The 13,109-nt window shown below is 33.5% G+C and overlaps 1 protein-coding gene across 1 annotated transcript in view; it reads right to left on the bottom strand.

Moving 5' to 3' along the window:
• Positions 1–13,109, bottom strand: part of LOC113509136 (cholecystokinin receptor-like) — an 87,367-nt gene that overhangs the window by 26,996 nt on the left and 47,262 nt on the right. Inside the window, exons 5-6 of the mRNA XM_026892438.3 lie at positions 11,011–11,193; positions 3,170–3,285 (exon numbers count right to left, since the gene is read on the bottom strand). Coding sequence (XP_026748239.1) covers positions 3,170–3,285; positions 11,011–11,193 — 299 coding nt within the window. The remainder of the gene's footprint in view (positions 1–3,169; positions 3,286–11,010; positions 11,194–13,109) is intronic.

The raw sequence follows: 13,109 nt of genomic DNA, 5'->3' as shown, positions 1-13,109 counted from the left end.
ACTTGTAAATTTATACTATACGACAACATAACCTTCAAGAAAAGAATATTCTTTTTTAAAAGGCCGGCAGCACACCTGCAATGCCGCTGGTGTTGTGGGTGATCATGGGCGGCGGTAAACATGCTCGTTTGCCCCCTGTGTTGTAAAAAAAAAAAAAATTGAAATCAATACTCCCTCATGTACGAAACAAAAAAAAAATGTTTCATGGTTACATTAGATTTAAAATATAATTTAGAAGGTTCAGTCGTCTTAAATCTTACAATCTCATCCTATCGTATATCCTTTCAACAAAAGAAATAATTTCCCAAATTGATTTAATAACTGACAGAGCTATGAGAATTGAGAACTTATCTCTTATTTTTAAAGTAGTTTGAAAAGTGATCGTATTAGAGTTTTTACTAAAACAAACCTAATTTTATCTAATCCACTTTTCTGACCACGATTAAGGACACCATGCATTGAACATGTCTTAATGTTATATCGTTACTGTAAAAACTCGAATTACGGTAAATCTAAAATTTTCCATATTTACATCAGAAACGTATATATATAAAAAAATAGACAATATATATATATATATATATATATATATATATATATATATATATATATATATATTTACTAATATATAAGCTTTTACAGTAACATAGTATCGGTCTAGGTGTTTTATACATATAAACAGTCATAAATACTAATGTTTATAAAGTGCATTAATCGAACAAACAAATATCAGAAGGTGGAGCAGTATGTTGAATTGCTACATATCGTATATTGTATACAAAAAATCAATACAGAAAACTCCACTTTTTTTTAAGTTGGTAGTAAATATATTTACACAAGATTGGGTATACAGTATAACAAGACGGTATAGTAAGTATGCAATAACGGTGGCTTCTGGGACAAGTTTATTCCGCACACACCGCTACCTGCATTATAGAAGAATGGATTACGTTAGATGCAGAATGCTGGAAATGCATAAAATTTGAACTCGGAAAAGTGTTCTATTAGGGATATTTGAACAGTATTAAAATAGCTTCATATACGATGTTCCTAGTTTATTGGACATTTTTATACTTTTCCGTGGAATTTCACGATATCGTAGGATTTTACCGTCACGATACAATGTGAGAGCAAAATGTATGCGTTTGTAGACGCTTTTAAGCTTTCTCCACGATATGGGTAGAGAGAAATTGTTGTGCTTGCCTCCATTTTACAAGTAAACCCATATTTGTTTTGTTTAGTGTAGGTTTTATATTAAAAAAAATAAAATTAGAACACTATTATCTAAAATAAAACTTTAGATGTGGGGAATTAAAAGAATGGTACTTGCAGCCATTTATATAAGTAATTATATATGCTATATTATATAAAAAATACTTCTATTTGGCGTAGATATTATTAAAATTTATATGTTCACCGAATTTATCAAAATTATTATATAGTTCCACCTGGCAACACTATCTGTCGGCTAAATTTCATTATCGGTTTTATGTCTGTAAAAGTCAGTGGCATGATCACAGACTATCAATAATTTTCTCAAAGAAAACGAGACAAAATTAATAAAAAAAAAAAGAAATTAAGCCTCCCATAATAACAATATTTCTAGCTGTCAAGTTAATATAAGCTCTAAATTTTCAATCTATGTTTCTATCAGTATTATTAATAGAACCTTTACTTACAAGGATCGCCCATCTGATAGAAGTCGATAACTATCACTTATAGACATGAACAACACTATGTCAATACATATAGTACACTATGATATTTACTATCATCATCATCATCATCATCATCAATCAGCCGCTAACTATCCACTGTTAAACATAGGCCTTTCCTATAAGGGGGAGTTTGTCAGTAGTTAGTAGTAGTCATGCTTGGCAGGTGGTTTGGTAACTTCAATTAGGATTTGGTGATGTTTCAATAGGGATGCTGCTGCCCAACCATTAAGTTCCCTTAATCACCTCTTACGACATTCTATGCGGTGTTACACACGGTAATTTTTACGCCAGTATTTCGCAACCTTTTTTATGCCATGCCCCACTTGAACATTTCTAAAATTTTTATGCCCCCATACAAAAGTTTTCCCGATGAAGTTTACTTGACCACTCTAATCGCCCAGTTGATATTTTGGTAACGTCAAACAAAATTATACTCGTATATTACCCACACCTATTGTCTACCGTAATAACTAGAAGACAAGCGTGTTAGATATGTGTATTGCTTTTATTGTTATTTAGTCACAGATACATTTAATCTGAATTGTTATTGAGGAGAAATAAATAAAATAAACATTAGTCACAATATATTGTGTGTAAATTTAGTACACGGAATTATGGGTCAAATGTATACGGATGCAATAATAAATCCGTATGTTTTCCGCGAAAAAAATGACTCTAATGTAACAAAATAAATATAGACCTGATAAGGAAGTAAACTCGACTGTTTACAATCTGGAATTGATAAAGATTTTGGGTAACGTAGTGTAATATACACAAAAATATAGGCGAATTGAGAATCAAATGTATATGTACATATTTCTGTAAAAGCGCGTGTATTGGTAAATATTAGGTTTAACTGGCGAATATTAAGATTTACCAACTTTTAATGGCAAAAATCCGAAATATCATGTGATCTGTATCATAGATATCTACCACAAGGACGTAATAAATGTCTAAAAATTGGCAACATTTATACACGTTTAGTATTTGGTGCTCATCGAGGTCAGAAAGGTAGGTTAGATTAGGTTCAGATCGATGAAAGTGCTAAAAATTATATTTATTTTTATAAAATCTTTACTTTTAACAATTCATGTTTGTAAATACTAAGATTTGCTGGTTAAATCTAAGATTTACTAATGTATGTTACATTCATTTAGGTGATCTGTAATACAGGTATTCTTATACCTATCTCAGGCACCAGTCTCTCACAATTATATTTATAATTTGATTACTTTAATACAAGCATGTCTCATTGTATTTCACTGTGATGAATTGTGAAGAGGAAATAAAACTATTTATTTATTTATTTTACAGTTACAAATATTTAAATCCAGTATTTTACTAATTATATTTTGTTATAATTATTACTATTAGGGTAACTCATATTGGACATATCTTACTTATTTTATTTCGGCTAGATAAAACCATGTTGTAGAAGAAAATCTTATTACCTTTTTTGTATTCCAGTTCTTACAGCAAACATCGGAGGAGTTGTTTTGTACCATGGGCGTAGTTGATATTAAATGATTGTTCCCATCCTTCTTCTTATGGCTGCTATGTCTTGATACTATATAAAAAAAAAAAAACTATTTTAATGTTATATATAAAATTCTCGTGTCACGGTGTTTGTTACCAAACTCCTCCGAAACGGCTTTACCGATACTTATGAAATTTTGTGTGCATATTGGGTAGGTCAGAGAATCGGCCAACATCTATTTTTCATACCCGTCAATGATAAGGGAAAAAAATGCTATGTGGGGTGAAGGGATTGTTAGTAATGGGGAGATTAGTTGTCATTGCTAACAATATACCCTATCAGGTCGACCTCCACGCAGTTCTCCCTGGAAACTATCGTGACTAATTTATCGTTGAATTCATCACGATGGGCTAACTGATCTGCCTTTTCATCTTCGTCTATCACCTCTCACTGGTACCTCGCCAGTGTATACAGTTAGCGCAAACGGGGTCACCATGGCATTTTCACCGATATAAAAAAAAACACATAACTGATGCTGTACTAACTATGATATGCTAACAGCTATGCTTGTTTATTGTGAGAGATAAGACAGTTTTTATTACGATAAATACCGCATCCAAGCAAAGTCGGGACTGGTTGCTAGTTATATACATAGGTTATAATATATAACATATAATTTATCACATCATATCAGGCGTTAACTGCTGAACATAGATCTACCCCGGGGGGGAGGGGGGGTTGCTTTTGTTCCTCCGCTTTGCTCAGTTGCTCCGCTTGACAGGCGGATTTTTTCAATCGCAGTTCGGCTTTTAATAATATCATAAAAGAGACGCTACTAGCCATGCTTCGATTATTAAGTCACCTCGCTTCGATTATTAAGGCGGCTTGACAACCGCAGTTAGGCTTTAGTTGCGTAGGGTCCGCGACAGCTCTAATGCTATCCTAGGGGTATTTGCGGACCGTCCAGACTGCCAGTATTTGAATCGTTGCAGAATGATTCATGTACTGGCTAACATACAAAAAAAACATAGGTTAAGTTAATGTTTTTTATAAAATTTATTTATAAATGTAAAAAAAAAGTAATTTAAAATTTGATTTAATAATTTATAGTTGGTGCAAATTAATATTGTTAAAATTTCGTGGGCCCTGGTTGCCTTTATTAAAGAATTATTATTTAGAGATCTTTTAAGAGGGACACTGCTGCCCATATCTCTTACTCCCTTTGTTGGCTTTTACGACACCTATGGGGACGGAAAGGGTTGTCTATTCTATGCCGGGACCACACGGCCATACATATTTTTGTTACATATATTTATTAAATTATATTTAATTTGTTTAAAGTTTAAATGAGGTATGGTCTTATAATGTGTAGGGATGAACAGCATGTTTTAAAATATTAATTATGCATGTGGTAGGCTATAAGGGTAAAAAAAGAGCTAAAAAAGACATGGATGAACCGTTTGAAAGATGATATGGCCCAATAGGAGAGAATACGGAATGCGAATAGAAATGAGTGCAATAGATTTAATTTAAAATTAAATCTATTGCTAAAAATTTAATTTTAAATTTAACATTAAGAAGAAATATATTAAGTAATTTAAGCATAAAGTAAAAATATATTTTATACAATTAGCTGTTGCCCGTGGCTTTGCAGCGTGGAATCTTGTTTTCTTTTTAAGTTGAAATTTTCAAAAATCTTTCTTTAAAGGCTCGCTTATATTATAAAATAAACTTATATTTCAAATTTTAGCTTCTGAAACATAATAGTTTTGATTGTACATTGATGGAAATCAACCTTTGATTTATTATTAGAAATATCTTAAAATTTTTTTATGTTTTTACCTTTAAAAAACTTTTTATCTAGGATTTTACGACGAAATAAATTGATCCGTGTCCATGTCAGAAAGTGTTTGGCAAACTAGAAGTTTCCGATACGATGCCCACGATGTAATTTAGGAACCCTAGCAATTGTCTATATATCAATCTAGGAAATGTCATTCTGAAGGGTGACCTCAAACATTTTTCACTAACTCGAGAATTGTATTGAAGGATATAACGGTTCAGGAAATAAAACCCCGATAGAGGGAGAAAAGGATTGTTCGTAAATAAAACCAACTATTAGTGTCATTGCTAGCAATATACCCTGTCGACGAGGTCGAACTCCACGTGGTCCCCCCTGGAAATCAAATATATAAATTTACTTTGTATATAACTTAATATATAACATAAAATCTAGTATAGAACGCGCTTACTCAGTAAAGATTTAAAAAATCGATGTTTAATAAGTATTTACTAATGTCTTAATAGTAATAAGATTACATTTTGTTTTAAATGATAAAAGAATTACCTATAATGAAATAGTAACCCTACTGCACTATCGGTGCAGGCTGGCAGCGTACTAGTGAGGAATGATAGATGAGGATAAAAGCAGGTCAGTTAGCCCATTGTGGCGAAATTCACATTAATAACTCAAGATTATTTCCAGAGAAAACCGCTTGGAGGTCGACCTGATAGAGATATTGCAAGTAATGGAGCTATTGGATACCCATTACTAACAATTCCTTCCTCTCGATAAAATCATATTAGGTGCCTCTATTCGATTCGTATTTCTACCGCAAAACATCTGTGCATGATTTATTTAGAAGGATAGAATATGGCAGTGACATTACGAAGTACTTTTACTGACATATTTTATCCTTCTAGTAATTGTAGTAATTTTCACAAATAACAATTTACAGTACCAGCAGTATTTCCGAACCGATACGACAACATAACCTTCAAGAAAAGAGCATATTCCTTTTTAAAAGGCCGGCAGCACACCTGCAATGCCGTTGGTGTTGTGGATGACCATGGGCGGCGGTAGTCACTTATCATCTGGTGAGCCGCATGCTCGTTTGCCCTCTATGTTGTAAAAAATACCTCTACCATGGGTATCACACTCTGTTCTGTGATGTGGAGGGTTCTATTTATATCATATGTAGGTGACGGTTACTATATTATTACACAAATGAGTGCAAGATTTCTTAAGAATGGGGAACGAGCGCGTAATAGCCCAGGTAATAATTTACCATAATACAAGCCATGTGTTTATTTAGCAACACAGTAGCATAAAAAAAAATTAGGCTCTCAGTTTATCTGTTGTTCATCATTATTGCCTTGATTTTTCCCTGTAATTTAAGATTGGCGCTGTCTTCTTCTGTTACAACTGTCAACTGTCATTTCTAGGCTCACTCCTTTTATATGTATATGTTCTATACAATAGGGTCCTTTTTTGTGTGATGAGACTTGCACTATGATTTTTGCAAAGATAAAGACGTGTATTTGCTTCTGTTATTTTATTGGAACTAAGTACACAAGTGTTTGCGTTGTCTAACATCTATGATCAGGTAACACAGTATGAACCGTACAACAAGAGATTTTTTTTTTATACAACTTAGAATGGCAAACAAGCTGACGGCCCACCTGATGGAAAGTGGTAACCGTCGCCTATAGACATGAGCTGTAACCATGGACATAACAGAGTATACTGTTTCGCCCATGATAACCCCATGCGTTGCCATTCCCGAGGACTCAGGTGTTATTCCTCTGTACCCAGTAAATTCACGCCATATCCCACCCTTCAAACCAAAACACAAGCCATGCAAACACAACTGCTTCACGGTTGAAACACGAATGGGACAGAGGTACCCAAGCAATCGACTTTTGTACAAAGTCTCCCTCTGGTAAAATTATATAATTAAAAAAATTTTAATTGTAAAATTATAAAATTTGAATATGATTTAATACACAAACAGTATATTATCTTTTGAACAGATCATCTACTTTTATTTCGGCTATTCTCTTTTAGATCCATCCACTTTCATTATTATTATTTCAGCCCTTAACACAAGCCTTCCCCATAATGGGAGTTTTGCTAGTAGTTACCACGCTTGGCAGGCGTGATGGCAACCGCAGTTAGGCTTTTGCAGACGTTTTAAGACGGACGCTGCTGCCCATCCCTTCACCATAAACTCCCTTAGTCGTCTCTTATGACACCCACGGGAATGGAAGGGGTGGACACGACGATCACCAGAGGGAGACTTTGTACAAAAGTCGATTGTCGACCTCTGTCCCATTTGTGTTTCAACCGCGAAGCAGCTGTGTTTGCATGGCTGTGTTTCGGTTTGAAGGGTGGGATATAGCGTGAATTCACTGGGTACAGAGGAATAACATCTGTGTCGTCAGGAATGGCAACGCATGAGGGGTATCATGGGCGAAACAGTATACTCTGTTATATCCATGGTACTGCTCATGTCTATAGGCGACGGTTACCACTTTCCATCAGGTGGATCGTCAGCTTGTTTGCCATTCTAAGTTGCATAAAAATAACACTGTCATACCTTCTTTAAAATATGGCTTTCATTTATGTGCACGACACTATTCTAAATTATATACATAAAAATTAAATATAAATATAATTACAGACTTTATTAGTTAATAAATTAGGCGCGAATTATTAAGTTACTCTCCTTTATTATACAGTTACTCGAAAGCCTGTGAATTAGTTTAATGACCGAAGATTATAATCAACAGAAACCAAGGTCGATGGCTCCTCATAAACGAAATATGAAAATGTTGGAGTTAGCGTGTTACCATATACTTATATTACTTCTTATAAAAATTATCGTTCTATTACAACCCCTACTGGACACGCTCCCATCAGAAAAGACATTATTATACCATTACGATTCTGGCTAGATTGCTCGATATAGTTTACTTTGAGTTTTCCTATTTTTGTTTCGTTTTTTTTTTAATGAGTGAAGATGGAATGGTATTCCCGCCTGCACTGACAATTTACGCTGGCAGGATACCAGTGAAGGATGAGACATGTCAGGATAAAGGCAAGTGAGTTCGCCCATAGTGACAAATTGAACGAGAATTAACAATTATGGTTTTCAGAGAGAACCGCGTGGAGGTCGATCTGGTAGGGTATATTGCTAGCAATGGGGCTGTTAAATTGCATTACTAACAATCTCTTTCCCCCATTTTTGTTTTGTTGTATTATACTCCGGCCGTCCACTGCTGAACATAGGCCTCCTCCATAGACTGCCATAAAGAACGATCCTGAACCACTCCATCTAGTGCAAGATTGTCTGTAACATGGCTAAGAGACAAGGTTTTCTAAATACAATATGATAATGTTTTTTAAGTTAGATCAGATGTTATGGTGTAAATACTTCTTGGTAGTTAGTTTTTTCATTGTGCCTGTCTGTCACTGAAATAGCACCTTAATAAAATTGTATTGCTACTAAAAACATCACTCGATTCGTGTTATTTATTTTCCTTTAACATTTAGCGCACACTGTATAAAAAAAAAATTAGATCATCTACTTTGATGAGTTACTCTCTTCAACGCATTCTAAACACTAGTATAATAAATAGTTCTACAGGTGCCTTCGTGCAAAAGTTTACAAATACCCTCCATAATATTCAAAGCTTACATTCCAAATGATATTATCGCTTCCATATGTCATATAATTATGTAGATACTCATATAATATGAGAATCTAACTCACTAATTGGCTTATCGACTGTCCGGACTGTCATTTTCACAGACATAGAACAAAGTACTACCTTAAATTATATAGATAGAGCATTGAGTTTCAAAATTGGGTCAACTTTTTGGTAATGGTCAGCTTGTCAAACTGGCTGACTCATTTTTTATCAGTGTTCTATTATACTTACACATAAAATGTATCTTGACGTATTTAATAAATTAAATGAGTGGTTACGCATTAAAAAGATGCAGTAATTATTAAACAAAATAAATATAGACGTTATAGAGGAAAAAATCATTACTATTTATCACGCAGAGTAGTATGAAAAAGATGACCTGTTTTTTTCAAAGCATTTCTATGGAGACATTCTATCTATGTATATAATCTCAGCGTACTACGTACTGACAGACATATGTGTGGCATATTCTTTGCTATCTTTTTTATCTACTTATTTTCTATCATCTTCCAATGCTGTAGAAATAATTTATATTAATATGAACTTTATGTACTCGTAATTAAGATACTGTAGTTTAGGAGTAAAATAATAAGTCAATATTTGAAGCCTAAAAATCCAAGTCTGTCAAATGTCAAGGAACTACAAAAATTTATATTTTGTCATGGATATGGAACAATATTCTATATTTTAAACCAAATTAAAAAAAAATAGAATATTAGTAATAATTTGAATTTTAATTAATAGAACTCCCTCTATATTTGAGTTCAGAGTGAAAATTAAATAGATTTTATGGCGATTAGCTGTTTTTGATTTTATAGGCCTCATTTAGTGTTATGAGTGCCGCTTTTGTCTGATATTGGCTAAGTATCCTATTAGTTTATTTTATGGGCTTATTAACAAACTTTATTTGTACATTTTCGTTAAGTATCTATATTTAGTTACGTTTTATTATCTTTGAGCATAAAATGTTTTTAAGAAGCCTGTTTTTAAGCCTCCCCTTTGGGGGGTTTTGCCAGTAGTTGCAACGCTTGGCAGGCGGATTCGCAACCGCAGTCAGGCCTTAGAGATGTTTTAAGAAGGACGCTGCTGCCCATCCATCGCCATTCCGTTGTAATATTGGGAACTTTTTCGTGCTAGAATAAATCTTGATAAATGCTACATTAGTACTCGCTTATAATTGAGAAGCCTTAGGATTTCAAGTTTCTTGATCCTTTGCATTGATGCATTGATGCTTTGCATTATACTATCGATAATACGCGCATTGTATAGGAGATTACATTCTAAAAGGGCCTCTTAATAATAACATCGATTGAACATAATAATGAGTTCAAATCGGGTTTACAAAGTCACTTTGATTAAATTCATTGACAGCTTATTAAAATATTCTCGGTATTTGAAGTCATTGTCTATACCTTAATTATTGGCACATTTTGATTGTAATAAACGTATTAAAAAGATATTGTTTTGATTATTATTCACGGTATATTCTAAAAACAAACAATGATGTGAAAACATAAATTCGTCGAATACTATTACGTATTACTCGTATCCTAATGGACATAAAATATGTTTTCGTTTTTAACTAATTGAAAATGGCCATAATTTAAATCTTATGTGTATTATATAATAAGTACATATATGTATTATATTAGAAAAAAATGTTCTAAAATCAAATATTTTTTTTAATCCAATCACTTGCAACACTGAAAATAGGACCGTTTTGTTATGATTTAAAAAAAAACATTTTTTATACGACTTAGAATGTCAAACAAGCTGACGGCCCACCTGATGGAAAGTGGTAACCGTCGCCTATAGACATGAGCAGTACCATGGACATAACAGAGTATACTGTTTCGCCCATGATACTCCCCATGCGTTGCCATTCCTGAGGACTCGGATGTTATTCCTCTTTACCCTGTAAATTCACGCCATATCCCACTCTTTAAACCGAAAGACAGCCATGCAAATACAAACAACTGTTTCATGGTTGAAACACGAATAGGACAAAGGTACTTACTGATCAGATTTTTTTTATTGCCGACGTTTTAACGTGGGTTGCACTATGCCATTCCAGAATGGCAACGCATGGGGAGTGTCATGGGCGAAACAGTATACTCTGTTATGTCCATGGTACTGCTAATATCTATAGGCGACGGTTATCACTTTTCACCAGGTGGGCCATCAGCTTGTTTGCCATTCTAAGTTGTATAACAAAAAAAAAAAACTATTTACAATGGCGTCATGTTAAATCCCTATTGTGAATATAAAATGTGTGTAAACAATGCGATAGTTTAAAATTAATAAATATTATAATATACTCACTGTTCCTTTGCCAGTTAAAATTATGTTCTATTTCATGCTGCATCCCTCTCCAGAGCTTGGTAACTATGAGGGAATATGCAAAGGACATGATGAAGAAGGGTATCAGCAGAAGCGCAGCGTCCAAGCCGATGTTGAAGGTTCTCTCCAGTTCTAAGCTTGACCATACTTCTCGACATTTGTACGCTGTTAGAACAACAGAAAATAGAATTAGTGACATTGTAATTATAAGCTAATTTATTTAAAATTTACATATAATTTTATGTAAAATTAAAAGAAAAAAGTTCCACGACTTCGTATAGGTGGATATTTGGGAGAAAACATACACCAAATATTTATTTATTTATTTCTTTTTGCGTTCCATAATGTGGTTGGTAGATAACATCTCAACTTCAATTATGAACCCTATTGGGCAGCAAGTAGGAGCGTTAAGTTCGATCTTCGTGAATACTGAGTGTATTGATGCATACACATAGGCTTACAAATTTATTTTACCACACAATTATATACAATAACTTGGTCAACAACAATTTGGACAATTAGGTACCACGAGTCAAGAATTTTCTAGGTGCTCCGACGGCGTATACCGTTAGTCGAGGCTGGGACATAATCCCAATATCGGCTATTAAAAAAATAGGTATAAGGTATTTAATATTTAAGTAAACCTGAGTCACATTTCATTATGTACCACAATATTGATTCTACAACCCGATCAAAGCTATTAAACAGTTGGAAGCGTAATCTTTTTTAACCGTATCGTGTAAATTCAGTTAGAAAGATTAGAAATTTTTAAGCATATTTAATATGGTATTGATTTATTATGTAATTTATTTATTTATTTTAAAAGGTACATCAACAATGTAAATACAGACATTAATTTGAACTGATATACAAGGCTTGCATCTTGCATTTACACCAATTACAGATGTACACAACATTTTCTTAAGTCATCGATTACATATTAACAAAACTGACACCAACAAAACGATAAAAAATATGTGACAAGGATATCTTATACTACATGTCGCAAATTACAAATTGGCAAGTGTTAATAACATGTGCCAAAAATAAAGTAAGCAAATATATTTAAGTTGGAAGATACTCTTTATTGTTACCTCCAGAAGGTTACAATGGTAAACTTATTATAGATACGAACATTTACAAGATATGATCACACTGAGAAAACAATGGGTGACTTTATCGGTAAAAGCGATCTCTGCAATACTTTAGGTACACAGCAAAACTAAGCAATAGTTGTGTATTGTTATATCTGTATTCAAATTATCTTATTAATAAGTGTTTTTAAATCGTTATTTTGTTAAAATCTACTGCAGAAATATATTTAAGCATGATATTCGTAAATATATATTGTAAATTAATAAAAATAAATAAATTATTATAGAGTAATTCATTATTATTCATAAAGTCTAAAATAGTCTATAAACCTATTTTAATTATCACGGTGTTTAGTCACTGTCTTTAAATTTTTTTTATGCAACTTAGAATGGAAAACAAGCTGAAGACTCACCTAATGAAAAATCGTAATCGTCGCTGTACCATGAAAATAACAAAGTATACTATTTCACCCATGATAAGCCTCATGCGATGCCATCCCTGAGAACTCAGGTTTTATTCCTCTGTACCCTGTAAATTCACTGCCATATCCCACCCTTCAAACCGTTGGGGGGAAAGGGATTGTTAGCAATGAAGTTTGACAGCTCTATTGCTAGCAATATGCCTTATTAGGTCGACCTCCACGTGGTCCCCTTGGAAACCAACGTAAACAATTCTTGTTGAATACGTCACGATGGGCTGGCTATCTGACCTACTTCATCCTCACCTATCCTCCATCACTGGTGCCCCGACAGTGTATACCGATAGCGCGGGGGGGCTAACATTCCATTATCATCCACAAAAAAAAAACCCTTCAAATCAAAAACAGCCATGCAAACACAACTGTTTCATGGTAGAAATACGAATGGGACAAAGGTGCCCAAGCAAATGACTTTTGTATAAAGTCTCCCTTTGGTGTCAAATTGAGAAATATTGCAAAAGGAAATGACAAAACATAGGGTTATGAGAAGTTTGAAGATTTTATGAAT

The sequence above is a fragment of the Galleria mellonella genome, unplaced genomic scaffold, assembly GCF_026898425.1.
Source record: "Galleria mellonella isolate WM207_F2 unplaced genomic scaffold, CSIRO_AGI_GalMel_v1 utg270, whole genome shotgun sequence".
In the NCBI taxonomy this organism is placed as follows: domain Eukaryota; kingdom Metazoa; phylum Arthropoda; class Insecta; order Lepidoptera; family Pyralidae; genus Galleria; species Galleria mellonella.
The sequence above is the reverse complement of the archived record's forward strand: the minus strand, read 5'-3'. Positions and strand labels throughout refer to the sequence as shown.